Source organism: Ursus maritimus, unplaced genomic scaffold (assembly GCF_017311325.1).
Source record: "Ursus maritimus isolate PB19 unplaced genomic scaffold, ASM1731132v1 scaffold_6, whole genome shotgun sequence".
Lineage (NCBI taxonomy): Eukaryota > Metazoa > Chordata > Mammalia > Carnivora > Ursidae > Ursus > Ursus maritimus.
Window position 1 is genome coordinate 7,639,851 of NW_024426774.1, and position 25,923 is coordinate 7,665,773.

Sequence of the window (25,923 nt, forward strand, 5' to 3'; positions counted from 1 at the left end):
GTTTTTTTTTTTTTTTTTTTTTTTTAATGTTTTTTTATTATGTTAGTCACCATACAGTACATCCCTGGTTTCCGATGTAAAGTTCGATGATTCATTAGTTGCGTATAACACCCAGTGCACCATGCAATACGTGCCCTCCTTACTACCCATCACCGGTCTATCCCATTCCCCCACCCCCCCCTCCCCTCTGAAGCCCTCAGTTTGTTTCTCAGAGTCCATAGTCTCTCAGTGTTGGTTTGATCAGCCAGGAGCGATGCCCCGCAGTTCACTGCCTGGAGGGGGTGTGGGGGGAGGGGGCAGGGTGGGGCCGAGAGGGAGGCAGCGGGGCTCCTTCTGTGCGCTCTTCAACACGGCAGAGTCAGGGAACAAGCAACACCTCTTCTTGATGAGGTCCTTTCCAGACTAAGTAGCAAATCCTCTCAAATGGGCTCCAAGATGGACCAATCTTCACTGAGTGTACTTGATAAATAGAATCTTTTTCCAATTTTATTTTTCATGCATTATAAGGTGCACTGGACACAGGCTGAGAGGACGTGTAATTAAATCTTCATTCCCTCTTTCTTCCAAAACCTCTTTATTAAGTGCCTCTCCTGCGCCTCTCCTGCGGAGGTCAGAGTCTGGGCGAGGTGCTCGGCACATACCGCGGGTGAGCCTGGGCTCGTGCAGAGCTTGTCTCGCCAGGAAGCGGACATGAATGACCAGGGGCTGCTGCTCCAGGACAAGCTGGTCCACTCCCCGGAGGAAGTGGTGTTTCAGCCGAGCCCCTCCTGCCTCCAGAAGCCGGCCTCTCTTCGTCCTCATCTGCAAACAGTTTGTTTTATTGAAGTGACTTGCTCTCTCCAGCCTGGGTCCTGGTTCTGGCAGGGGAATAAGCAGCCGCCTGCACCTCGGGTCTGGAATCCGTAAGATCCCAGGGTTGCTGTGGTCAGACTCCTGTGAGTTTACCTCTGCGGAGAGACGGGGGCACCAGGAGCCACGGTGGTGTAGGGACTTGCCCTTACTCCTCTGAAGAGGGAGAACCACCTGCCGCTGTGTTTCTAGGAGCTCAGCAGGCCTTTCCTGGGCAGAGGGTTTCCTGGAGCTCCGGCCGGAATCAGTCTCTGCCGTGCGCCCCCCAGCCCAGGTCCGGGGTTTCAGTCTGTGGGGCAGTGTAGGGCCTGCCCTCCGGCTCAGGTGGGTGCCTGCTGTGAACCTCATTTCCTACATGTTCTGTGTGCTTTGAGCATATTCACCATGACCTTCAAAAGTGGCAAGAACTGTGTTCCTGAAGAAATGAAGGTTTTCTTAGACCCTCCACCTCTAAGAACCCTAGGGCAGCCTGTTCCCTAACACAAGCCATTATCCCTCTCCTGTATACTTTAAGGCCTTTTTAAACTATTATATACTTTTCCTTTTTAGATAGGAAGTTACTTCTGCGGCTACTTGAAATTCATTTGGTTGTTGCTCTGATGAGATCGCGGACACACGTAAACTGTCCGCCACAGAGAGGTAGCCCTCGGCCCGCGCTGCAGCGGACGGAAACCCTGGTGGGTGTGGAGACAGGGAGAGCGATGGCGAGCCACGGTTTCCTGCAGGACGTCCCTCCTCCTTCTGCACGCCGTTCCTCCCACCCCGGAGCACAGCCAGACCAAGCTGACCGCTCTCTTTAGGCCAGAGGAGGATGTGTGAGTGCCGCGGCTGTGTCTGGAGGAAGGACCTTCTCTGAAGCCCGCTGCCTCCTCACAACATCCTGTTGCATTTGGGGTCAAGAGCGAGCCTGTGACTCAGTTTCCATACAACTTTCTCCACAGTTTTGGAATTGATCCTCAGGCAAATGTGTATGGTCTTCATCCCCTCTCTCCCTTTGCCCTCCCTCCTCCCTTCCTCTCCCTTCCCCTGCCTTCCCCTACTCCTTCATCCTCCCTTCCTCTCTGCACTCTCCTCCATCATCTTTCTTCCTTCCTCCCCTCCTCCCTCCTCCCTCCTCCATCTTTCCTCTTCCCCTCCCTCCTCCCTTCCTCCCTCCCTCCTGCTCCCACCTTCCCTCCTCCCTTCCTCCCCCCTCCCTCCCCTTGTGTGGGTATCAGTTTTTACAGCTTGCCCTGTTACCCGTATTCCTGCTTCCAACGCCCTGCTCTCTCGGGCCCACGCGTTTGTTCTGTAGTCTTGGACATCATAACCGACCACGTTAGAACAGTGGGCAGATGGAAGGGGAAGGCGAGGTCTGAGTAAGGGCTCAAGAGACACTGCAATTTTAACATAAAATGAGCACAAGAGCTTCAGTGAAGGGATTGCGATTGTTCAGATGCCTTTAAAGCTTTTTCTCATTTTGGGGCGGTTGGCTGTGTTCCCGGCCCTCATGCACTAACAGTTTGCTGAATGTACTTGGAAGTGGTCTCGTTTTTGTACGCGGCTTCTCCGCTCTTACCTGGCTTCTTCACTCTCCCTCGGAAGTCACGAGCAGGCATCGATCGCGTGCCATGTGCCTCAGACGTTGCTGCTCACTGTGGAGTATGAACGAACTCTGGCAAACCGGGTCTGCGCTCCAGAAGCCTTCAGCCGCGCCAGAGAAACCACAGGCAAATGATTAGAACAGTCTTCAGCATCAAATTGGCTAATTCTTACCCTGTGATTGTGAGTTACCTGGCAATCTCTGGCTTTCTGGAGTTTTTGTTAAAAAGTCCACATATGTGTGTCCTCTGCTTTCAGGCTGTGGTCTTGCTAACACGGGATTGGGCAGTTACTGTCCCTGCGGTCACCCCCACAGCCGTGCAGCTTCTCCTCGGCCTGACTTCCGGTCACCAGACTTTGGCTGGTGTGTGCGTGAGTGTGTGCTTGTGTGCCGGGGCGTGTGTCTGCTATGAGTGCGATCTGCTCAGGAGCCCCTTGTCCGGCGTCCTAAGCGTACTGCTTCTAATGCATGGTGCTATGACGGCATATTTCGTGCCCACAAATTCGTGTGTTGAACCGCTGATCTCCAGCGTGTTGAACCGCTGATCTCCAGCGTGTTGGTGTGAGGAGGTAGGGCCTCTGGGAGGTAATCAGGGTCTGAGGGTGGAGCCCTCACCATGGGATCAGTGCCCTTGAAAGAGAGGCACGCGGGCTCCCTCTCCTTCTCTGCCATGCTGAGGACACGGTGGGAAGCCGTCAGCAGAACCCCCCCACGCTGGCGCCCTGATCTTGGGGGTCCAGCCTCCCACCGTGTGGGGACTAAATGTGTGTTGTTCAGGCGGCCCGGCCCGTGGTGATGTGTTACAGTAGCTGAGCTGAGCCGCGAAAGGTCGAGCACAGGCCAGCGTGTCGTTCTGCACCAGGACCAGCCTGCGGGCTGCCCTGCTCAGCCTCCTTTCCTGGTTTGCATTCCCCCTCGGCCTTCACTGTTCCTTGTGTGAACTCTGCATAGTTGACCCGTGGAAACGGGCTGCCAGGAGAAGTTCAGTTGTCTTGTTGTAAAGTGCGGTCTTCAAAGTTAGGATTAGCCGGTATCTTAATGGAACGGGAGCAGCAGATTTCAGAACCGATTTCTTAGAATCTCTTCCAGCTATTGGGTTTTAGTTTTATGTACTGGTATGGTGCATGTTTCACTGTTGTTGTCAGAAAGGGTGCGCTAAGCTCCGTGTGATAGAGGAGTGATACACCTGTGGTCATAGTGCCGCAAACTCTGTGTTTCTTAAACTGTAAAGCAGAAAGAAACTGTGGCTTTGGATGCTACTAGTGTGGGACTGCAAGTACTCCCGGCCCCACCGACGGCGTTGGGAAGGTGGGATGGGGGGGGCGCCGTCAGTCAGTGTCGGGTTCTGTTAGGAGCAGCAGCGGCGGGCTCCTCGGTGAAGTCTGCGGTCCCTCCTGGGTTACAGGACGTGAGTGAGGGTCTCCTCTTTATAACATGTTGGGAATTCATCGGCGAAGGCAGAAATCCACACCTGTGACCAGACCGAAACCTGGTCTCCGTGGCTTTTCTGTGGAGGTGATAAGGTTTGTGGTCTTGTACTGGCTATTCAGATAGGCATTGTATCAGATGCGGTGGCTTTGGCTGCAGGAAACGGGAAACTGGGGCTCAGACCGGCTGACCCATGAGGAAGTGACCTGGTGTCACAGGCAGGACAGACATGGACGCCCTCCCATCGCCGGCAGTCCTTGGGCTACGAAAGATGTAGGCATTTCTGCCCCAAATGGCAGTGTCCGTGCTGGGCCCCCTTGAGACCCGGCCCCCCAGCAGGCCGCGTCCTGTCCTCTTGGCTCTGTTGGTCAGCTCTGCATTCCTCAGTCCCCGAGAAGATGCGTCGGCTCGGGCGGCCACCACGAAGCACGGCTGGCTGGGGTCTGAAACAACAGACCTTATTTGTCACGGTTCTGGGGCTGGAAGTCTGAGGACGGACGGTTAGCATGGTGGTGTTCTGGCGAGAGCCCTCTGCCTGGCTTACAGATGGCTGCCTTCCCACTCTGTGCTCACGTGGCGGGAGAGAAAGAGACCGCCACACAGAGGCAGCGAGGGAGAGGGAGGGGGCACGGATGTGCCAGTCCCGTCGCAGGCCCGCCCTCACCACCTCCCGTAACCCAGAGCGCCCTGAAGGCCTGGCCTCCTTAACCGCCTGACCTCCGTGGAGTCGGGAGGACACAGACTTTCAGCCGGAGAGGACGCGGCGCTGCATGCACACACGTGCTGTCTGGAGTAGTGCCTTGGCGGGTGTCGGCCATGACCGTGTGCTAGGGGAAGCCACGCTGCCCGTGAAGGATGCTTGCAACAGCTCTCAGCTGCAAAGACATCTGGGACCTCTGATGTCCCTATTAATGGGGGTCCTCCTCTTCCTTGCAGTGTCACGTGGGAGCCCACGGGGGACGGGAAGAAGGTCATCTCGCTGGCAGACAACCACATCCTGCTGTGGGACCTTCAGGAAAGCTCCAGCCAGGCTGTGGTGAGTGACAAGCTTATAGTTGTCATTTTTTGTGTTTTTCAATGGGACCTTTTGGCTGAATTCAGAATATACTTCTTGGTTTGTATACGCTTATAATTGTGACGTTAATTATGAAATACTTAATGAAAGGACAGAATTATCAGTCAGAGAATTGCTTGATTGGCTTTTAAGGTGAAAGCTGCCTGGGGTTCGGGCCTCCAGGCCACGCACAGATAGGACACAGAACTGAAGGTTGATAAAACCCCACCCTCGGACATAATTAGTCCAAAAGAGGCAGTGGGATATTCCGACGTATGTTCTCGTTTCAAGCATGTTGTCTTTTCAATGAATGGATTTTCAAAGTCTGGTTAAAATCACCTTTTAGGTAGGAGCAGTCAAAATTACTAATTTCATAGTGCTGATGAACTTCTTTCAGAATTCTGAGTTGTAAAAATGACAGTGGTCCGTGATGCCTCTCCCCCACGGCCTGTGACCCCTCCCGTGACCTGTGACCTGCCCGTGGCCTGTGACCCCCGGTGGCCTCTGATCCCCCTGTGTCCTGTGACCGCCCCCAACCATGGCCTGTCAGCTCACCGTCCCCTCACTTGTGTGTGTACGTCTTCCTGCGGTCGCAGTCCTCAGACCCCGTGCGCGCGGTTGTGGGCCCGCTGGGCGGCACAGAGCATCTCCCTGCCTGAGCTGCGGCCACCCACGTGTCACCTTCAGAGTTCTGTTTCCGAGGACGTGAGTGGCTGGGTCCTCACAGCTCCCCACGGGGCCGCGCAGCCTCACGCCGTTCAGTGTTTAGCACTGACTTTCCCGGGAACTAGTCATTGCCTCTAGTACTTTGTCCTTCAGAGTAAATATTTTGCTGCTCAGTGTATTTCATGTTTGATTCCTTAAAATTTCCGCTTTTAAAACGTGACTTTTATATTGTGTTCATGATTTCGTTGCATTAGCTTACGTCAAAGTAACACCTTTAGAGAGAAGAGTCTGGAGACTTGACATGACAGAGCTTAGGGGTCAGTGCTACTGAGGGCGCCCCACGGCCACGTGTAGCAGGAGGGGCGGGTGCAGCGTCTGTGGGACAGATTTCGTAGTGGTGGCTCTTATGTTTCTTTGTTTCCATGACGCGTCTTTAGCCCTTTTCCCTCGTGGTACGTTTCAGTGTGAATAAACCCTTTCTTGGGCAGGCGGTAGAGACGGCGTAACTAGTGACTGGTCGTCATCAGTATGTGGTATCGAAGTCCCTCTTCAGGATGTGAAGTGCTGTGTTCAGGTTTTAATTCTGCGTGTTTAGAAGGGAAATTAAGAGTCGGTCTGTCTTTGTAGTGTGTAAGTATTATTTAAGGGGAAAAAAAATCACTATTTTTATTTTTAAAAGAATGTATTTCTCTATCATAGAGTAGAACGCAAATTTCACCCAGATCTCAGAGCAGAACAGGTAACTTGAGGGTAACCCAGTGCCTGGGGCTGCTCCCTGTGGGCTGCAGGGGGGAGACAGTGTGTGCCCCCCGCCCGGGGAGGGGGCTGGCTGCGGAGTCTGAGTCTCAGTTGGCGGCAAGCCCCTCTTGTCCCTCCCTCCCACTCGCCTCTTGGCGGATGCTGTCTCTGTAGCCAGAGACCAAAGACGGGAAGGGCACAGTACTTTCCTGCTGGAGTGCAGGTCACGGAGATGCTTGGGGGAGCTGTGGGCTGTGCCACGCCCTGCTGGGCAGGAGAGGCCGGGGAGGAGGCCAGCCCTCTGTGCATGTGTGCTCGGCCCGTCCTGGAAGCAGATGGGGGCGCCTCTCCAGACCCTCGGCCATCGCAGAATGATTTTATGGTAGGGTGATTAATCTGTAACTTATTTTCTGCAGAGACCAATTTAGTTTTCTCTCCTTCGTTTTTATCTGCCGTCAGCACTTCTGTCAATACCACTTTGCGACCCTCTGCCGTGGTATTTAATACCGAAACCTTCCTATCGATTCCGGCCATCTTCACACCCAGCTCCTCCGTTTTTTTATTGTTGGAGGATATTGCCTTCTGTGGTGAATCTAATCTTATGCTCGCTGCATCATTACCTTTTGCAATTAAATCGGAGGTTCTTTGCCATTTATAATCATTAGCAGAGCCCAGGGGAGGTCTGCAGGGGGGAGGTTGCACGGGGTCCCGGCCCCGATGAAGGCAGAGGGGATGCCTCCCTGTTTCGGAGTGTGCTCATCCATCTCTGGGGCCTAGCAGCGCTAAGTCACCGTGGAAATAGAGAGCTTTCCAGGTGCAGCGAGCAACAGAGCAAAAGGAAGACGGGTGCCTTGAGAGTCAGCGGCCCTCTTCCTTCAGGCCGTGTGTCAGCGTGGGGGCTTCTCAAGGATGAACCCGGGGTGTCCCCTGCCCGGCGGTGCTGGGCCTTCAGGCACTGACACGCAGAAATGCCTCTCAGAAGGAAGAGAGTGGGCTTCAAGGACACAGTGTTCTTGCAGAAGTGTTATAATGTGAAGTCTAAAACCTATGGCAGGGACTGACTGCACGTCAATGGGGGGAGCTAGTGGTGGCAGGAAAGTCATTCGGAGCAGCTCAGGCCACGTCTGCGGTACCTGGAAATATAAAATATGTGTTCCTTCATGGGTGCAGAGAGCACTGGGCGGAAGTGGGGCTGCCCTCAGGAGGAGCGGGCTGGGCCCTCCTGTGCCCCTTCCTCCCGGGAGCCTGTCTGCCGCCTGCCACATCGTGACTGCGCCTCGTGCCTGGCCCACTGTTCCCCAGATGTGGCCCAGAGGGAAGCGGAAGCCGTTCTCCTGTCCGGGGTCAGCGTGAGGATCTCAGGGGTTTCACCCGAATCTGCCCTCTGATGCAGCCCAGTGTGGGGACCTCGTGTGCGGCCCCTGTGGCAGCCCCTGTGGCAGCATGGTGGGTCTCCACGGACGGGCGTGGGTGGACATGGCTGTTCCGCCGCACGTGAGGGGCCTTCCCACGCTATGTCCCCCTGCTCTCTGTCCCATCTGCTCAGTGGGGCCTCATTCAGAGGAAAGGTTTTCATCTTTTTTTAATAGACTTTATTTTTTAGAATGCTTTTACCTGGTTCATGACAAGGTTGAGAGAAGGGAACAGAGGCTCTCCCCAGCCTCACATGCACACAAACGCCCCACACCCCCACTGTCAGCGTCCCCTCCCGAGGGGACATTTGCTGCCCTCGATGGGCCTGTCAGATGGGTTTGTCCTCCTTTACCTCGTCTGACGTCCAGGGTCTCTGCTGACCTGGCAGCCCCTTCCCTGTCTGATCACAGAGGAAGTTGAATACCCAGATGCCTGGCTCGCGTGGCACATGTCCTGTGTGCACGTGGTCACTCAGCAAGCGTGGATGGCCAGCGTTGAGGACATGGCAGGAGGGTCTGCGAGGTCCCCAGACACCCACAATGTGTCTTCGTAGTTGTAACTGGGCTCATACGGTGTGTTGACAGATCTTCGTCCCCCACTGATTTTAAAGCAGTCCACGTAAAGACACGGACCTCGGGGTCACAGAATTCGACTCCCTCACTTGGCAGTTGAGAAACAGTAAGGCCCAAGGAGCCAGGGGACGTTCTGGAGGCGGCATGGTTTGATGGACAGATTCGGGACTCAACGTCTGACCCCGCCCCTCAGTGCCCCCGAGGGCTTGTCGTGGCCCTGGCACGTGTGCGTGGTGCCTCTCTGGGCCACGCCTCGGTGCTGACCTGTCTTCAGCGGCCATGGTCACATTTGGTCTGTGAGGGTGGATGTGAGTGTTGGAACAGTCAACATTTATTTGGAGCAAACTCCAGTAAATAGGATGGTTGACCAAGCTTCGTAAAACTGGTCCACGGAAAACAGTAAAACTCTGAAAGCTGGTTTTCTGGTGAGCCTCATAAAACGGCATTCCAATATTTGAGCGCCGTGTGCGTCGCTGAAGTGAACAGAGCCCGTGGAGCCACGCGTTTCCAAGAGCAGCCGCTGGGGCTTAGGCTGTGGCTTAGTCGTTTGAAAGAAAAGCTGCGATCTTCAAGAAAACATGGAGTGAGTGGTTTCCTAAGTTGTGTATCTTAATGTAGCATAATAGCTACATATAGCTTTTGATTTTATAAATATCGAGACGACTAGGATTCTTTAGTCTTCCATTAGATTTTGGGAAAAGGCGTCAGATACAAATCGGGCTGGGTGTTGGTGTCTGGCCAGTGTTTGCTTCCCAAGCTCTCACAAGACTTCTTTCTAGTAAGAGCAGATGATAGAGTGAATAATACGTTTGACAAACCAAGTATGTTGCAGGGAACGCAGCTGCCGCTGCGGGGAGTGGGATGCGTGCCCTTCAGTGAGGCCGGACTCTGAATGTGGAGACACAGCCTCGACCTTCCTGGGGTTCACCTCCCAGTGTTAGGGTCTGCAGCATGGAGATGATGTAATCTCAGTTTGCAGGCGTTGCTGTGACGGGCTGGGACAGGCACGGGCCGGTGAAGGGAGCAGTGGTAGGCACGGGGCACGGGAGGGAGACGCTGAAGGCCGTGGCTCCATGGCGAGAGCGCAGGCAGCCTTCTGAGTGGCAACATCACGTCCCGTTTCTGCCACTCACTCCCAGGTGCCCTTGGGCAAGTGGTGTGCCCTCTCCAAGCCTAGTGTCCTCATCTGGAAAGTCAGGGCCAGTTTCCACATCTATAAAGTAGGACAATGTCAGAGTGGACGTCATGTGGGGGCGGCCTGCCCCACAGTGCCTGGTGCCTGGCAAGCGGTCCTCACGTGCCAGATGGACAGATGGCTGGATGGGTGGGCGGAGGGAGGAAGACAGGAGTGGAAGGATGGACTGACGGAGGGAGGGACGGGTACATGACGAAAGTAGTGGGAATATACAGTTTAAAACTGGATTAGGAGTGAGGGTTTGGTCAATAGGATCCCGGTGCAAAGGCCAGAGGTCCAGAGGAGAGAAACCGAGCTACTGAAGAGCAGTCTGTGTGCACATCCTAATTAAATCATCCCTCGAGCCTGCAGGTGAGGGTCACACTTGACACAGGAAGACACGTGTCATCACGGCAGCGCTTCCAGGTTTTTAGGCCTTTGTTATTCTTCGTAAAAGATGTCTCCCTCGCTAATCAACTGTAATTAGATCTCTCTCTCCAGCGGATCACTGGTGTCTAATTGGCGTGACAGAACTATTTGCTATATTCTTGTCCATCTTGGTGAGAAAATTTAAATCTGCACTCGCGACCTTTCCTGTTTTGAGCATGGAGCTGAGGTCAAGCCCACAGCTCTGGGTGTGGGACACACCTTTTCCTCTGCAAAAAGAGCTTAGGTTTTGGTGCAGCAAAGGAGGAAAAGCCCTTTTACTTCTGTTCTTCCTACAAATAGAGTCCTGTTTGAAATAAGCTAAAAATAAATTTAAAACGACCTCAAATTCCCTCATCAGTGCTGGTATCTGATGCCCTGTGTGCATTTTCTGAAGACAGGAAGGCTCTGGTTTCCAGGACGCCAGGGAACAGAGTCCTTGGTGGGGCGTGGGAGCCACTAGCCCCACCGGGGTGTGGAGCCAGGGCAGCCACACTCAGGAACCGGGGACCCCCGCCCATGACCTGGGATAGCTTGGGATGGGGGGTGGCAGGACCCGCCTCTGCCTTGCTGCAGACCTCTGTGCACACATGCCTCGGCAGCCGGGGGTCTTGGCCAGCCATGCCCGTTCCCCGTCCGTTTGGTTTTCCTCCCCTTTTCCTTCCATGTCCTGAGGGCAGCAAGGCGCTGGGGCTATCCTGCTGAGTCTACTCCCCCACTGCTCCATCATTTCTGACAACTCGCCCTGCACCCCAGAAGAAAGCAGCAGCCCCATGGCTTCCATCCACCCCTGAAGACAGACCAGATCTCTGGGTGTTGTCCATGCTCTTCAGGGTATCACTTAATTTTCATGGCCCTGCGGGGTGGGTTCTTGAATAGCTCCATTTCCTGAGTGAGTTACGGGAGAGACGCCAGGCTCAAAGGGACTAGGTCACTCCAGTCACTTGGCAGCAGAGCTGGGGCTCTGGCTCAGGGGGTTCATGTTCAAAGCTGGGGCTGGAATTTCTAGCCTGAGAGAGGCGAAGGATATTCCTGGGGGTGGGAAGGGGCTCGCAGCAGAGCCCGACCAGGAGCAGAGGGGCTCAGTTTGTGGTCACGGCTGTCATGGAAGCATGTAGCTCCCACCGGCAGTCCGGGAGCTCGGGCACATCAGTGGGACTTGCTTGTATGGGATGCTTTCTATCTCTTACGCTCTGAAAGCCACGGCTTCGCCTCGCTGCTCTCCTCCCAGGAAGGTGAGAAGCAGCACCAACATTTCTCAGCTGCCCCTCTCTTATCTTCGGAGGTGAGCAGCGCGTATGTTTTGTCTACTGCGTTCCCTCCGCCAAGTGTGTCAGCTCTGGGCCTTGGCTGCACGGAGTGCCGCCCTTGTCTTTGGGAACCTATGGCCACGTGCACTGCTCACAACAGTGCAGGGTGCAGCATTTTGTTCATTAGAGTTGTGTTCCTATGTCCACACCCTGGTGGTAGTTACATCTCCGGAGAGTTCGTGGGGTGGCTTTAATCATTCCTTCTGGGGTGGGAAGCACTGGACATTTCTCTTTAATGTTGAAAAGCAGACCACTGTGTGCCCTGCGCTCTCTGGAGTTCTCGCTGGGCGCTCGCTCCATGTCACCGGAGCACCAGTCCACGTGATTGCTTAACTGTAGAGTGTACGCCGTGCCGGCTGCCCGGAGCAGGCCTCCAAACGTTGATGGCGAGGGCTATTTTAGCGTGTCATTAGAGCGGACTGGGGCATGGAGTTTCCGTCGCCGGGGCAGATCATGCACTACAGTGAGCCCAGGAGTCGAAGCAGGAGGCAGGTCCTGCTCCTGCCCCCCCCCCCCCCCAGCTGTGTGATGCAGGGTGAGTCGCCCACCCTCTCTGGGTCTTAGATTTCCTGGCTATGAAGTCAGGGGGCTCAACTGGCCTGTCCTGGAGCTGCTAGGATTCACTTGAGGTCTCCCCTCTCCTCTGGTTAGCACTTGTGTCTCTAGTCTGTCTCTCTCTAACAGGTGATCACAAAGGTGGCTGTGTCCCATGGCCCCACATGTCAGGGCAGTCTCTGTGAGGACCTCAGGGATCTGGAAGCTGGCTGCCCCTCAGGTCTCTCATGTGACTGTGGTGCAGGTGTTGGCAGCTGGGTCTCATCTGAGGACTGGACCGGGGAGGGGGCTTGCCCCAAGCTCTGGATGAGGTTGTGGCAGGATATGGTTGGCCTGAAGGCCTGTGCTTTTCTGTTCCCTGCATGTGGGCACCCGCTTCACAGAAGCCAGTGAGATGGGGAGAACCTCAGATAATGTAATCACAGGACACCCCTCAGCACGGAGGGCTCTGCTGTTTGATGGCCGACACCCAGGGAGGGGTCAGGCAGGTCGTGAGGACCTGGGTGCTGCCTGCCTGCCACGGGAAGTCCTACCTCCTGCCCTCGTGCCGATGGGCTGACCTCCCCCTGGCTCAGCCTGTACCCCCTCACCCGTCCCCTTTGTCTGACACCCAGCACCACCCCCCAGTCCAGTGGGGTTATGTTTCCCATCTCTGCTCCGTTTATGCAGGAATCCCTCACTGCTGTTTTCCGCTGGTTCAAGTTCTGTGCAGCCCCAGAGGCCATCTTGGGTCCTGAAACCTCACAGTCCCTTTCTCTGGCTGCTCCAGCTGGACTGGCTCTGTTTTCTCTGCAGCATCTGGACCTCCCTTGTTATCTCTCACTGTGGCCTGACCACAGGTTGATTTGCAGTTTTTAAATCTCTGTGCCTTGGTGTCCTCATCTGTGAAATGGGTGTGCCTGCACGGATTCCTCTGGGACAGGCCCACACCGTGGCTGATGACCAGTTGGTGTTGCCAGCAGGGTCCAGTGCTGCATCTCGTGGAGTGTGCTCACCTGGGCAGCAGGTGGGTGTGATGTGGGCCAGGTCACCGACCCTCTGCCAGCCCTTCCCTCTGCTGTACTCATTGTGGCTGGGGCCACTCGATGTGCTTGCCGATGGCTGCGCGGCTGCTGGCTGCTTGGCCGATGGATTCGTTAGTTACTGACTTGCTTCCAGGATACTGTTGTTGTGGTGTGGGCCCCGCAAGCAGACGGTGCTTGTCTCCACGGAGTCCTGATGGGGTGAGAAGTGACGCAGATGCTGAGAGCTTGGTGACAAGGCTCCAGGTCTTCCCTGTTGGGGGCGACGCTGTGGCGCTTCCCCTCAGCAGCCTCGTGGAAGTGGCTTCACTGAACATACGTGGCCTGTCTTCTGAAGGTGCGACCTTATGTTGTCATCTTTCTGAAGAGTTTGATGATGAATCCATTTGTTTAATAGACGATTAATTAGAACACTGAGTGCTGATTAGTTAGAAAATATATCCAACCCTTTCATGTTCCCCGATCTTACTTAATTCCATCTTCAGAAAACTGAAATTGCACCTGTAGGAATTTTGTCTGACTTAATTTTTTTTCCGTAATGGGAAACTACGAAAATACTTCTTAGCTGATGCTGTTATGTGGAGGTTGAAACGAGTTAGAACAGTCAAAGCCAAGCATAAGCTCACGGCGTCTCTAACACACATTTTACAGCCAGTTTTAGCATCTGAGGTCCTGCGGCTCCCCTGGAAAGTGTGCTTGTCGCTGCCCTTGGGACAGTCCATCTTCACCTCCTGCCGATCGCTCTTCTCACCGTCCTCGTGTGGCTCAGGGTCTGGGTCCCTGTTACGAATTTCCTGCTGGCAGTTCTCTTTTCTCTGTGGCTTGGTGGTGGTGGCTCTGGCGTGGTGGCCCGCATGCCCTGCGGGGTCCCCAGTGGGCTCCGTGTGGGACCACCTGCTCCAGACCCTCGTGCCTCGTGCTGCCCATGGGCCCCGGTGCCCGGGTCGCTGAGCTAGCTGGAGAGGACGGGAGGGCAGAGCCGCGTCCTTCATCAGCACGGTGTTGCTCCCAGCACGGTTACCGCGCAGTCTATGTGTTCTTGTCACCCCACCCCGTTGGCTGCTGCTGACTGGTACTGCACTTGACAGGCTGAGCCAGGCCATGTCCCTCCCTGGGAATTTCGTGGTGAGTCTCAGGGTCATCTTGGTCTTCTGTGGGGTATCAGGCCCTGGTGCTCTGGGCGCCCCTGCCCCTGCCTCTGGGGGCCGTGAGGACACTGGTCCGGAGGGAGCCAGAGAAGCTCCGAGTGGGTGTGGACAGGTGCAGGAGTGAGGTGTGGGGGGCCCTGGTGTCTGAGTCCCCAGTGCCCGTGGTTCCTGACGTCTCCCTGAGAGGCTGTGGGGTCCTGGCTCACTGGTGGCCCCTTCTGTTCCCATGGCCACTCTGCCCCGTGACCACTCGCCTGACCTCGGCTGTTCTCACCCCCACAGGACTGGCCTCAGGCTCTGTCCTCCAGGTCTGCCCCACGCTGCTGCCCACGGTGGCTCTCTGTGGCCCACCAAGAACTCATGGCAGCCGTGTCAGCCTGGCATTCACGGGCACCAGGGGCTTTCGTGCTTGACCCTGCTGTGCTTGGCCTGGAAGGCCCTGTGTTCTCCAGTCGTGTTGCGTGTCTGGCCTCTGCCTCTGTCCCCAGCTGCTATCCCTTCCATTTCTCACTTGCCACATCCTTGCACACCCCAGGCCTCCTTGGGGGTTGGCTGCTCCCTGCGTGATATGTGACATTGATAAGGCAGGAAAATGGTGTTTTTTTGGAGAAAGATTTTCTGGGACAAGTTGAGCCAGGAAACCTTGCAGAGAAGGGGGAAGTGCCTCCTGTGTGGGGCAGGGGAGGGTGTCCTGGGTGGGCGGCCGTTGCTACAGTGCTGCTTAGAATGAGGGGGTTGCTTGGAGAAGTCGATCTCACAGATGTGTTCTCCATCATGTTTCTTACCTTACCTGCCAGAGAGGAAACGGGTGCTCTCCCCCAAGTCTCTAGTTGAATCCCCTTGCACTGCCCTCAGAGTCTATGGGGCCACCCCTGACCTGTCCGTTTCGAGTCTGGGGTCTCGCCCTGACCCGTGCTTCAGGGGCCCCGATAAACCACTGAGATGGGCCGCAGGACCCAGGACAATCACAGGGGATGCTCACTGCCCCCCGTGACTTCCTCAAACCTCCGTCAGGCGCTGCCCAGGGCTCTTCCAAAGAATGAAGCTGGTGTTCAAGGTAAGGTGAATCGGGTGACGCCTCCAGGGGATGGGAGGCAGAGAGCTCTGCTGATGCCTGTCTCTGCCTTTAGAAGTCACTGTGTGGGCAGAGAGCCAACCCCCAAATCGGAAGAACGATGTGGCCAGTGTGATACGTCTTTGTGCATCAAGTGCCACGTGGGCCAGTGGGCGTGTGGGCAGGGACACGCATGGTAGGAAGGTCTTCTCCCCGCTCACGGCTGGGAGCTCCTCGTCTCTCAGAATGCGGAGGTGCTGGCCCAGAGACAGCCCCAGGGGGTCTCACAAGGTCTTGGTCAGAGCTCCGGGGAGAGGAGCTGGAGGCCAGCGAGTGGGAGGCATGTGTCCTGAGACCAGCATCTGACCGGCGCATGTATCTGGAACAGCCGCATGCACCCCCCTGGCCTGCGTGTGCCCGCGGGCGAAGCCAGGTGTTTGAGGTGTTGAGCGTGCTGCCTTCAGGTGGGACAGATGATCCAGGCACAGCCTAGCGAGTTCTGCAAGCATACAGGGCCTATTAATACGCTTTCTATTTTTTGCAGTGCTCAGTTTTATAGTTTTTTCCAAGTAAGGTTCAAACAGTTTTGCCTTTTAAGGGAAGGAAACAGAGACAGAGCTTCTCAATTATTTTCAATAACATCCTGTGAATACAGGATGTCTTCTTAAATTTTCAGAAAAAAAAAGGTTCACATCACTGTTTTTTTCTTCTTTCCCTGAAACACCATCGAATTCCCAGCTGGCCAGTTCGGCGTCCCTGGAAGGGAAGGGACAGCTGAAGTTCACCTCGGGGCGGTGGAGCCCTCACCACACTGGCACCCAGGTGGCCACCGCGAATGACACGACCATCCGAGGGTGGGACACGCGGAGCATGAGGTCAGTGACGGCATGACCCCGCGGATGCGCCCCTGTCCGTCCGCAAGGGGGCGGTTCCACGTCAGATGTACCTGGTGGCACCTGGCTTGTCTGTCTTCGTCTCTGTTTTTGCGGGAAGGCGTACGTCTTGTTTTGTTTCTCTGGCCCGGCTCCAGCCGGCAGCCCTGCTGGGGGGGGATCGGCCTTCCTCGCTTGCTTGTTTACTGTTCCGTGTGGCTGTCCCTTGAGTGAGTGGCGGCCATTCGTCATGAAAATCAGGATTGGGTTTTGAAACCCCTCACCAAGGAGAGGGGGACCACCGGACTCTCGCTCCTTTTATCGGCACACGAGGTGGGCAGGTGCAGCCCCCAGGTGAAGTTTGTGGACTTGCCTGTGACTGTTTCTGTGCCTTTAAGACCCGCAGCTCTCGGGGAAGCGCACTTTGTCACGTAAGCCATTATGTGCAGCAGCGAGCAGTTCTAATGGAACAAATAAGAGCGATTTTTCTGTTCCAGGTGTGGTTTGATAGGCAAAGGAGTGATGGTGTGCACATCTGTTGCCGTGGCAACGGGAGCCGTGCAATCGCTCTTAAGATACAGTTTACCCCTCAGCACGCCGTAATTTATCACTGAGCTGCAGAGACGGACGTCACCAAGTAATGTGTGCTGCCTTCGGGGGGGGGCACAACTTTAAATTTAGGTCTGTGGCCCCTCTGAATACTTAGCGGCTAGTAAATAATCAGTTGCCATTTCCTCAGGGCGTGTGCACCTGCTCAAAGGGCGTGTGCACCTGCTCGAGGGGTGTGCGCGTCTGCTCGAGGGGTGTGTGCGCCCGCTCGAGGGGTGTGCGCGTCTGCTCGAGGGGTGTGTCTACTTGCTCGAGGGGTGTGCGCGTCCGCTCGAGGGGTGTGCGCGTCCGCTCGAGGGATGTGCGTGTCCGCTCGAGGGGTGTGCACGTCCGCTCGAGGGGTGTGTATACCTGCTTGAGGGGTGTGCGCCCGCTCGAGGGGTGTGCGCGCCCGCTCGAGGGGTGTGCGCGTCCGCTCGAGGGATGCGCGCGTCTGCTCGAGGGGCGTGTGCGGTTTCACAGCCGAAGCTGAGAGCCGAGGGCGCCAAGCCCGAGGAACGTGCCCCCCGAGAGCCAGTTCTGCGGGTCCCAGGGCCATCTTTCCCTGTGTTTGCATTTTTCTTGAAAGGACGTGAAGAATGTCGGTATCTTAAGACAGGATGTTACAGACCCCACACAAAGATAGCAGACATGGCTTTGGGCAGAGGCACCTCCCTCACCGGTTCTGTCCCCCTGGGATGACTCCTGGCTCATTGTTATCTCCTTTTGTAAACGGCTTTGGTTTTTATTTACCCAGGGTGCTCTTACTGTTGCTTGTGGAACGTGTTGTGCTTTCGTGTTGGAAGCACTGCCCTCAGGGCACGAGGAATACCCTGGCCGGTGTGCGTGCACGTGTGACTGTCCACCGGGCGCCCCACGACCTGCCGGAGTTTTAGTTTTATACAGTTGCCAGTTTCACTTGCAAGGTCTTAAGGTTCGGGGTATTTTCTTTTAGGAAAAGATACGAGGAAGATAAAGATATTGGAAAACTGCAGGATGTAAAAACCATTTCAAGATATGAAATGGTTTAGGGCCAGGAAGTCCAGCATGGGCAAGGATGGAGGGGAGTGGATCACCCACCTCGAGGGCGGAAGAACGTACACTCAGCATGATTGTCAGATGCGCCAGGTGATTACAGGAAGCAGGGCTACCGCTGGCTCTCCAGCACGCAGCTGGGAAGCCTGCGGAGAGGGAGTGCTTGCGGGGGAGGCTGAGTCACACCAGGGGAGGAAATGCCCAGAGCAGCGTGGGCAGCAGAAGCCTTGTCCCCTCCTGACTGGGTTCAGAGTCTTTGGTTCCAGCCATTGTGCAGCCTCATTGGATGACCTGCCCCTCTGTTCTGGGTTTCTGACGTCAGAAGGACGTAATTGACGGAGAGTCCTCATTTCACACGCTTTGAGGAGCCCTTTGGAGCAGTGGCGGTCAAGGTTTCAGCTAGGTCTATGCGCACATGTATGTGTGTGCATACATGCATGTCTGTGTGTACGTATGCCTCGTGTGCCCATGTGTGTATGTGCAGACATGTGCATCTGTGCGTGCGTGTGCGTATGGGCGTGCACACCCCCCCCCAAACAGCTGTGTACTGACTGTAAAACCACCCTGTGTCTCCCATGTTGCACTGGGCCATGGCAGAGGCGCCTCGAGTGTTGGCATTGCGAGGTGCTGAGAATGGATAAAGGACAGCCCAGCCATGACACGCACTGTCCCCTTCATTGCTTTTCCAGTTTTTTCTTCCTTCTCTCTGTCAGTGTCTCTTGACTCAACAGCCCTGTACTCCCAACCCCAGCCTGCGGCCAATCGTTTGCTTTTCTTTTTCCGTGTCCTTCTGGAATTCGATCAGCTCTCCAGCCTCTCTCCCCACTCCTCGAGGCTGTCACGGTCCTGCTGACTTGCTCTCTTCTTGAGGTGCCAGGTCACATTTGGGACAGCCATGAGCCAGCTTTCGCCTCCACAGCTTGCAGGATCACAGAGGTGCTCCCAGAGAAGCCTCAGCCTGGGCCCCCCTGTGAGAGGCACTGAGGCCCCCTGGCACCCGAGCTGGTCCTGTCGCACGGGAGAGCCCCAGCCTGCATGGCTGTGGTGGGCCGAGCAGTCCCCCAATGCTGGCACTCGATGGCGAACGGGAGACAGGGCCAGTCTACAGTGTGGAGTCATCATGACCCGCTTGCTGTCCTGTGTGCTCCCCTCGCTTTCTCCCGCAGCCAGATATACTGCATAGAGAACGCCCACGGGCAGCTGGTGCGGGACCTCGACTTCAACCCCAACAGGCAGTACTACCTGGCCAGCTGCGGGGACGACTGCAAGGTGAAGTTCTGGGACACCCGAAATGTCACTGAGCCCGTGAAGACCCTGGAGGAACACTCCCACTGGTACTGACTTCTTTGCATGTGGGTTCAAGGGAGGGGGCTTTTGTAATTTATTTTGCTAATTCCTTTCCCATTTGGAAAGGCACAAACCAGCTTAGTTTGTGCTGCTGTGAATCATTCAATCAACCCGGTTTTATTTTTCCTAAAGAAACACTAATTCCAAATCTGAATGTTTGTGATTTATAAACATAGGAAAAGAAGAAAAATATTGCATTCTCTGCTCTCTTGAAATAGTGCTGGTTCAGATATGCAAAAACAGTGTGCACAGATGTTCACACAGCATCGTTTGCCGTGAGTGGGAAACCACCCCAATGGCCATCAGTAGGGGACGGTTGGTCGGTCCATGACGCCCATGCAGTAGGGATGGTGCTGCGGGCGAGGAGGAGACTAGCTCTGTGTGGGGCGTGGACGGTGCCCAAGAGCAGCCGTCGCTCTGGAAACGTTATTTCGTGTTTACTGCATGCCAGGGACTTCGTGCTGAAGTAAGTGAGATCCACAGCAGACCAGTGTGCCCGGTATAAGCTAGCTTTTATTTCAATGAAGCGTGTGTGTGTGTTTGTATGTGTAAGTGCGTGCTTGTGTGCGTGATCGTGCGCACGTGTGCTTGTGAGGGTGTGTGTGTGTGTGATTGCCTGTGAGCATGTCTGCTTGTGACGGCATGTGCACGTGTGCTTGTGCGTGATCGTGCACACGTGTGCTTGTGAGGGTGTGTGCATGCTTGTGTGTGTGATTGTCTGCCTGTGAGCACGTGTGCTTGTGTGTGTGATTGTGCGCACATGTGCTTGTGAGGGTGTGTGTGTGATTATCTGCCTGTGAGCACGTGTGCTTGTGTGTGTGCTTGTGTGCGTGATCGTGCGCACGTGTGCTTGTGAGGGTGTGTGTGTGTGTGATTGCCTGTGAGCACGTGTGCTTGTGTGTGTGATCGTGCGCACATGTGCTTGTGAGGGTGTGTGTGTGTGTGTGATTGTCTGCCTGTAAGAGCACGTGTGCTTGTGTGTGTGTGCTTGTGTGTGTGATCGCGGCGCACGTGTGCTTGTGAGGGGGTGAGTGTGTGTGTGATTGTCTGCCTGTGAGCACGTGTGCTTGTGTGTGTGATTGTGCGCACGTGTGCTTGTGAGGGTGTGTGAGTGTGTGTGTGATTGCCTGTGAGCACGTGTGCTTGTGTGTGTGCTTGTGCATGATTGTGCGCACGTGTGCTTGTGAGGGGGTGTGTGTGTGTGATTGCCTGTGAGCACGTGTGCTTGTGTGTGTGATCGTGCGCACGTGTGCTTGTGAGGGGGTGAGTGTGTGTGTGATTGTCTGCCTGTGAGCACGTGTGCTTGTGCGTGATCGTGAGCACGTGTGCTTGTGAGGGGGTGAGTGTGTGTGTGATTGTCTGCCTGTGAGCACGTGTGCTTGTGTGTGTGCTTGTGTGCGTGATCGTGCGCACGTGTGCTTGTGAGGGTGTGTGTGTGTGATTGCCTGTGAGCACGTGTGCTTGTGTGCATGATCGTGCGCACGTGTGCTTGTGAGGGTGTGTGCGTGCTTGCACGTGGGTCTGCACCTCTGTTCGTGTCTATGTATGTGCACTTGCGTGTGTATTTTTGCTGCTTGTGTGTGTGTATGTGGAAGAAACATCTAGAAGAGTAAGAACCTAAATACTGTCCGGAGTCCTCGCTCAGGCCAGGGTGGGCACATCCCAGGAGAGTTGACTTTTTCTGGTCTGTGTCTGTAGATTCTTTGAATTACTTAGCAGAAGCCATGTTTCTGCAGTCACGACATTTTTTTCCTTTTTTAAAAAATTTAAATTCAAGTAATTAGCATACAAGGTATTATCGGTTCAGAGTAGAGATTGCAGTCAGGACACTTAAAAGCCTGGCATGCTACAGTACGGTTTTGCCAGATTCCGTAAGTTGTGGGATTGCCGCAGTGTGGGGAGAGACGCCCGTCTCCCTGACCCCGTGTGTGGACTGCCGGCGCCCCGCTCTGCTCACTGAGCTCCCTAGGAGTGTGTGCCCCTGGGCCCCGTGGCCGCTGCTCACAGACGTGGCCGTGGGGTTTTGCTCCTTTGCCAGGTCGTCTCTAATCTGTACTTTGCTTCTGGGGTAGTTGTTGCCGTTGGGACTTAGCCCGGCTGGCAGTGTGAGCCGCAAGCCCTCCTGTCCCTCGGAGCTTTGTGCTTCCATTTGGTCTCGTCTCTGTTTGCCGGGACGTAAGAGAAGGTTGTAGAGAAACACGCGGTAAGCCCGGCTCTGCTGGGAACGTCTCACGTCAGACAGTGCGGTCTGGGATCGAGTGATGCCAATGTCACCCTGTCCGGGAAGGTCTGAGTGGAGCTAGAACTGCCTGCTTGCCCCCAGGGTGTGGAACGTCCGCTACAACCACTCGCACGACCAACTTGTCCTCACGGGCAGCAGCGACAGCAGGGTCATCCTGTCCAACATGGTGTCCATCTCCTCCGAGCCCTTCGGCCACCTGGTGGACGACGATGACCTGAGTGACCAGGAGGAGCGCCGTCCAGAAGAGAAGTAAGGGCGCACGCTCTCGGTGGTGTGGGGGCTCCCTTCTCCCAGACCCCCTCGCGGTCGAGCCAGCTCACGTCAGGGGCGTCCGGGTGTGTGGCCTGGGCGGCCTCCGCCGCTGCTGGCACGGGGGTCGCAGTTCTGGAGCACGTAGGCCCCCGCCCGGGGGCGTGGGGTCGCGTTAGGTTAGCTCATGCCATCTCATGTGGGTTCTGAAACGTGCACCTGATCGCTGTCTGTCCGTGTTCTTGTTGAGCCATACGGGAGATTTTCAAGACTGTCACTCGTCTTTAAACGTGCGCTCGGGTAGTAATGAGAACTTGCTAGCCCCTGTGAGACTGTCATCGAGGCCCTCTCCTCAGGCTTGGATTTGAGATGCGTGGTCCAGCCGCTGGCCAGTGGCCCTCACCGTGGCGGGGTGCAGACTCCACGCCACCGCTCTCAGCCCCAAACGCGGGCATTCCCCGGCCCTCTTCGCCCTGAGGTTCCGTAGGGAACGTGGGAAACCTCGGGGCGCGTCTCAGCGGTGGCGCTTCTTGGTCGCAAATCCTCCAGTCCTAATTGCGTCTGCTCAGGGGCTAGCTCTTCAAACCAGGGCTCACGCCCCTGACAACAGGGGGGCTCCTGGGGTCCGGGACTCATGCAGGTCCCACTCCTGGTTGGTGCAGAGCACAAGTGCCCCGGTCCAGGACTCGCGTCGGAGTCCCCGGCTGTGAGCGGAGTGCGGGTGCGGCTTCTGTGCGCGGGAGAAAGAAGCCGGGAGAGCCCATGTCTTCTGTCAGCGACGTGGACTGTAAAGGGGACATTTCTTGTGTTTCGAGTAGACTCCTTGTGTGGGGGTGCTGCTTGCCGAGGCTCACGGCTCCTGGATCACAGAGGAGGAGGGTCTGGAATAAGCCCCAGCTGAGTGTACTGGTCAAGCCCGACAGTACAGCAGGGCTTGTCCTCCTGTTGGGGGTTCTTTACTGTCCTGCTGTCTGAACTCTTCCTCCACCTACCGGAGCTTACCCTGACTTCACTTTTGAGAAGAGATCTCTATTTGGGGCCTTTTCCACAGCTGTCTGCTTTCTGTTCAAGCATGTGGATCCATAGTTTGGAAACACGGTTATGGTGGCTTTTGGTGCCGTGATCTCCCGACCGTGGTGCCGTGGGCTTTAGCGCCTCTCACCAGCCTCTCTGCGCGCAGTGTCGTGGGGGGACAGCTGGCGCCCATGTGGCTCACGGGGTGGGAAGGCTGGTGGATGCAGTGGCATCGACACTGGTGTCCCCACCGTCCTGCTTCCGTGGTCTATCCACGTGTCTTACTAAACTCAGGAGACTAGAATCCCCAAGAGGATTTTCATGCGGCATTTGTTAACAGAGCCCCAGTGGGCACAGCAGGTCCGTGTTCCAGGAAGGGGTGGATGGGGACACAGCACTGGGGACCGGGGTGGGCCCCAGAAGGCGGGTGTCTTGTTGGGAAGAAGAGCATCCTGCGGAGAGTACGGGAGCACAGAGTGTAGAAATGGGACGAAAAGTGCCAGGGGAGCCCGTGCCCTTGGGGCGGGTTTTGGGTGTGGCCGCTCAGAAGGGGCAGCGCGTGATGTCCTGTCTGAGTCGCCAGGCAAGGTCTGGGCTCCTCCAGCTCATGCGGTGTCATGCGGGTGGTGCCATTGGGTCAGGGTTCCTGGAGAAGGAGAGCGGTCACTCCAGTTTAAGGGGAGGTGACGTGGGAGCCGTGGCCGAGTGCACTGCAAGGCCTGAGGCTAGGACCAGGGGGCTCCTTCCTGCCCAGTAGGTGGGTCCCGTGTGCCCTGGGCCAGCTCCTCACCCCTGCGCAGGGCGGGGCCACCCTCGCTGTCCCTAGGGTCCTTTCTGCATCTCGTCACCCTTTACCCAGCCCTCGTGGGTATTTGCGGTCACCGCCCCCTGAACCTTGGGGCCCCTACTGTTCCACAGCTGGAGAAGACAAGTTGTCACCAGGTGGCGGCATGGCTCTCCTACACCGCTGCGGGAACCCTGCTCCTCACGGCCGCATGAGGGTGTCTGCGGCCCAGCGCCGGCTGCTGTCAGTCTTCCCATCTCGCAGAGAAGGGGAGCGAGGCCCCGGCCGCCAGCCCTGTGCAGGATGCCCCACCGCCTGGCTCACGTGTGTCTCTGGTGCCTTGCAGGAGCCAGGAGCCCCCACAAGACAGCGTCATTGCGACCTATGAGGAGCACGAGGACAGCGTGTACGCCGTGGACTGGTCGTCCGCCGACCCCTGGCTCTTTGCCTCCCTGAGTTACGACGGGAGGCTCGTCATCAACAGGGTGCCCCGGGCGCTGAAATACCATATACTGCTCTAGCCCCGTCCCGATCTGTCCTCTGACAGGTTCTCGAAGACGTGAGGCTCTTTGGGGCCCTTTCCAAACAGATCTGTGTCTGGAGAACCGGCACTGCCTGCCTCTCTGGCGAGCCTTGACAAGGAACGAGGGAGCTTCTGCCAACGGCACAGCCGACCCCACCTGCAGTCTCCGCTCACTGGTGACGGGAGTGTCGTCCTCACTTGGACGTGAGCCGTGCTGCTGTGGATTCCTGTCTGCCCTGTTACTGTTTGCTTTCTCTGGTCTCTTTCAGGGTGTTGAGACTTTCATTAAAAAACAAAACAAAATGAAACAAAAACAACTTTATTTCCATAATATTAACTCATTTTTCTCTTGAGATTAAAAATAAAATAAGCAAGGCCATGCTACACGGGCTCCTGGCTCATTCTTTCAAGAACTCTGCCCCACACAGTCTTGTTTCTGGGTCTCTGTTCATGGTCCCTGTCCATGCCTAGAAAGGCCGGTGGGTGGAGGGGCCGCTGCACCCTTGCATCCAGGCCCAGGCTGGTGCGGGCCTGAGCCATCTGTGTGTGGACCATGGCATCGGGGTGACCGGCCTGGGGGGCTCTGAGCCTGACAGTGACCAGGTGTCTCCTGTTAGCCTCGGGCGCCCGATCTCATGTGCTGCTCTGTACTGGGGCCTGCTCACATCATGCCGATGGCATTGGGTGTGCGACTCCTCATCCCCGGAAGCCGCGTGCGTGCCCTCGGGCAGCACACTCTCACTCGTGAAATCCCACGAGATGATACTGACCCCCCACTCCTTGGTGATCCCGAACATGGAGCATGTAGACTCTTGCCTGGTCCTCCTCTGTGGGCTGAGGGGGAGGGGAGGACGGGTGGAGGCCTGGCGGGGAGGGGAGGAGAGGTGGGATTTGGAGGGGGGGACAGATGGGGCCTGGAGAGAGGGGAGGACAGGTGCGGCCTGGGGTGTGAGGGAAGGACAGATGGGGCCTGGTGGGGGAGGAAGATGTGTTTGCCGAGACCTCAACTGCATGCCTCTCGTGTGCCAGGCACTGTGCTAGATGCCAGAGGCGCAGGAGAGAGTAAGGCACGGGTCAGGGTCTACCTGGGGTCTACACTGGTGCTGGGAAAGCCTGTCAGCCAGCAGGTTGTGTATCTGTTCTGTTGGACGTAGAAACATAGGCCAGATGCCAGGGGAGTACAGAGCAGGGCTGAGGAAGTATGTGGGGAGCAGGAGTGGAGGGGGGTGCAATCTGATCCTGAATGAAGGGCCTGTCTGAGAAGTGACTGTGTGGGAGAGCTGCGGCCAAGGGAGAGTGTATGCAAAGGCCCTGGTGGGCGTGGTCCGACCAGGAGCACGAGAAGGCTGGTAAGACTGGAGTGGCGGGAGAGGACGGCGGGAGGCCCAGCCCTGAGGACAGAAGCTGCTGAGCAGAGGCATGGACTGGTGGCTCGGGACCATGGTGGAGGCTTTGCCTCTGCTTTTGTATGTGTTGCTTCGGTGACAGTCTCTGAACTGAATGTGTGCAGAGCTTCCCAGTCTGTGTTCGGAACAGTCATTACCCCCAAATCCCTGCTGCTCCTTGGGAGCCTCTGCTCCTGCAGCCAGCCCCTGGCAGCCTCCACGCGTTGCCATCCCCTAGTCTGTCGGAGGGTGTCCTGTGCAAGCGACCGAGGCTGGCGCTTTCACTCAGCGCAATGCCCGTCGATTCTTCCAGTCGCTGTGCGCGTTGTTTCTAGTTCCGGGTGGTCACGAGCGGGGCTGCTGTGAATCTTCGCGTCTAGGTGTTTGAACGTCAAATTTCGTTTTCCTGGGCAGGGCTTGGCACGCTGTACTTCGGGCAAATCCCTGCTACCGCCTGCTTTTGTCAATAAAGTTTTATTGGCACACGGCCACCTGTTCATTTACGCACAGCGGCGGGGCTCAGCAGCTGCAGCAGGGACTGCGTGGTCCCCAAAGCCGAGAATGTTTGCCTAGGACCTTTCACAAAGAAAGGGCACTGACCCCTGCCTTAGCGTCCACTTGGAAGCGTGCTGCTGGGCCGGGGAGTGCGGACGCCCCCCTGAGCTGCTGCTGCTCTCTGCCACGCTGGCCCCTGCTCCCTCGGCCTCTCGCAGGTGTGTGGCGTGGCTGGCGGTGGCTCTCATTTGCGCTTCCCCCACGGCGAATGCTGAGGAACGATTGCGTACGTACTTACCATCTGTCTGCGTATCATTCTGGTGAAGCTCGTGTTATTTTAGGGAGAGAGAGTGCATGAGCGGGACGAGGGGGGAGAATCTTTTTTTTTTTTTTTAAAG

At 56.3% G+C, this 25,923-nt stretch overlaps 1 protein-coding gene across 2 annotated transcripts in view; it reads left to right on the forward strand.

Moving 5' to 3' along the window:
* The window catches only part of EIPR1 (EARP complex and GARP complex interacting protein 1), a 120,280-nt gene extending 96,253 nt beyond the window's left edge, over window positions 1-24,027 (forward strand). For both annotated transcript variants that reach the window (XM_008686351.2, XM_008686399.2), the window contains 5 exons: window positions 4,796-4,895; window positions 15,730-15,866; window positions 18,653-18,820; window positions 21,157-21,324; window positions 23,469-24,027. In XM_008686351.2, coding sequence (XP_008684573.2) covers window positions 4,796-4,895; window positions 15,730-15,866; window positions 18,653-18,820; window positions 21,157-21,324; window positions 23,469-23,643 — 748 coding nt within the window. In that variant the 3' untranslated portion in view covers window positions 23,644-24,027. The remainder of the gene's footprint in view (window positions 1-4,795; window positions 4,896-15,729; window positions 15,867-18,652; window positions 18,821-21,156; window positions 21,325-23,468) is intronic.
* The last annotated feature ends 1,896 nt before the right edge of the window (window positions 24,028-25,923 follow it).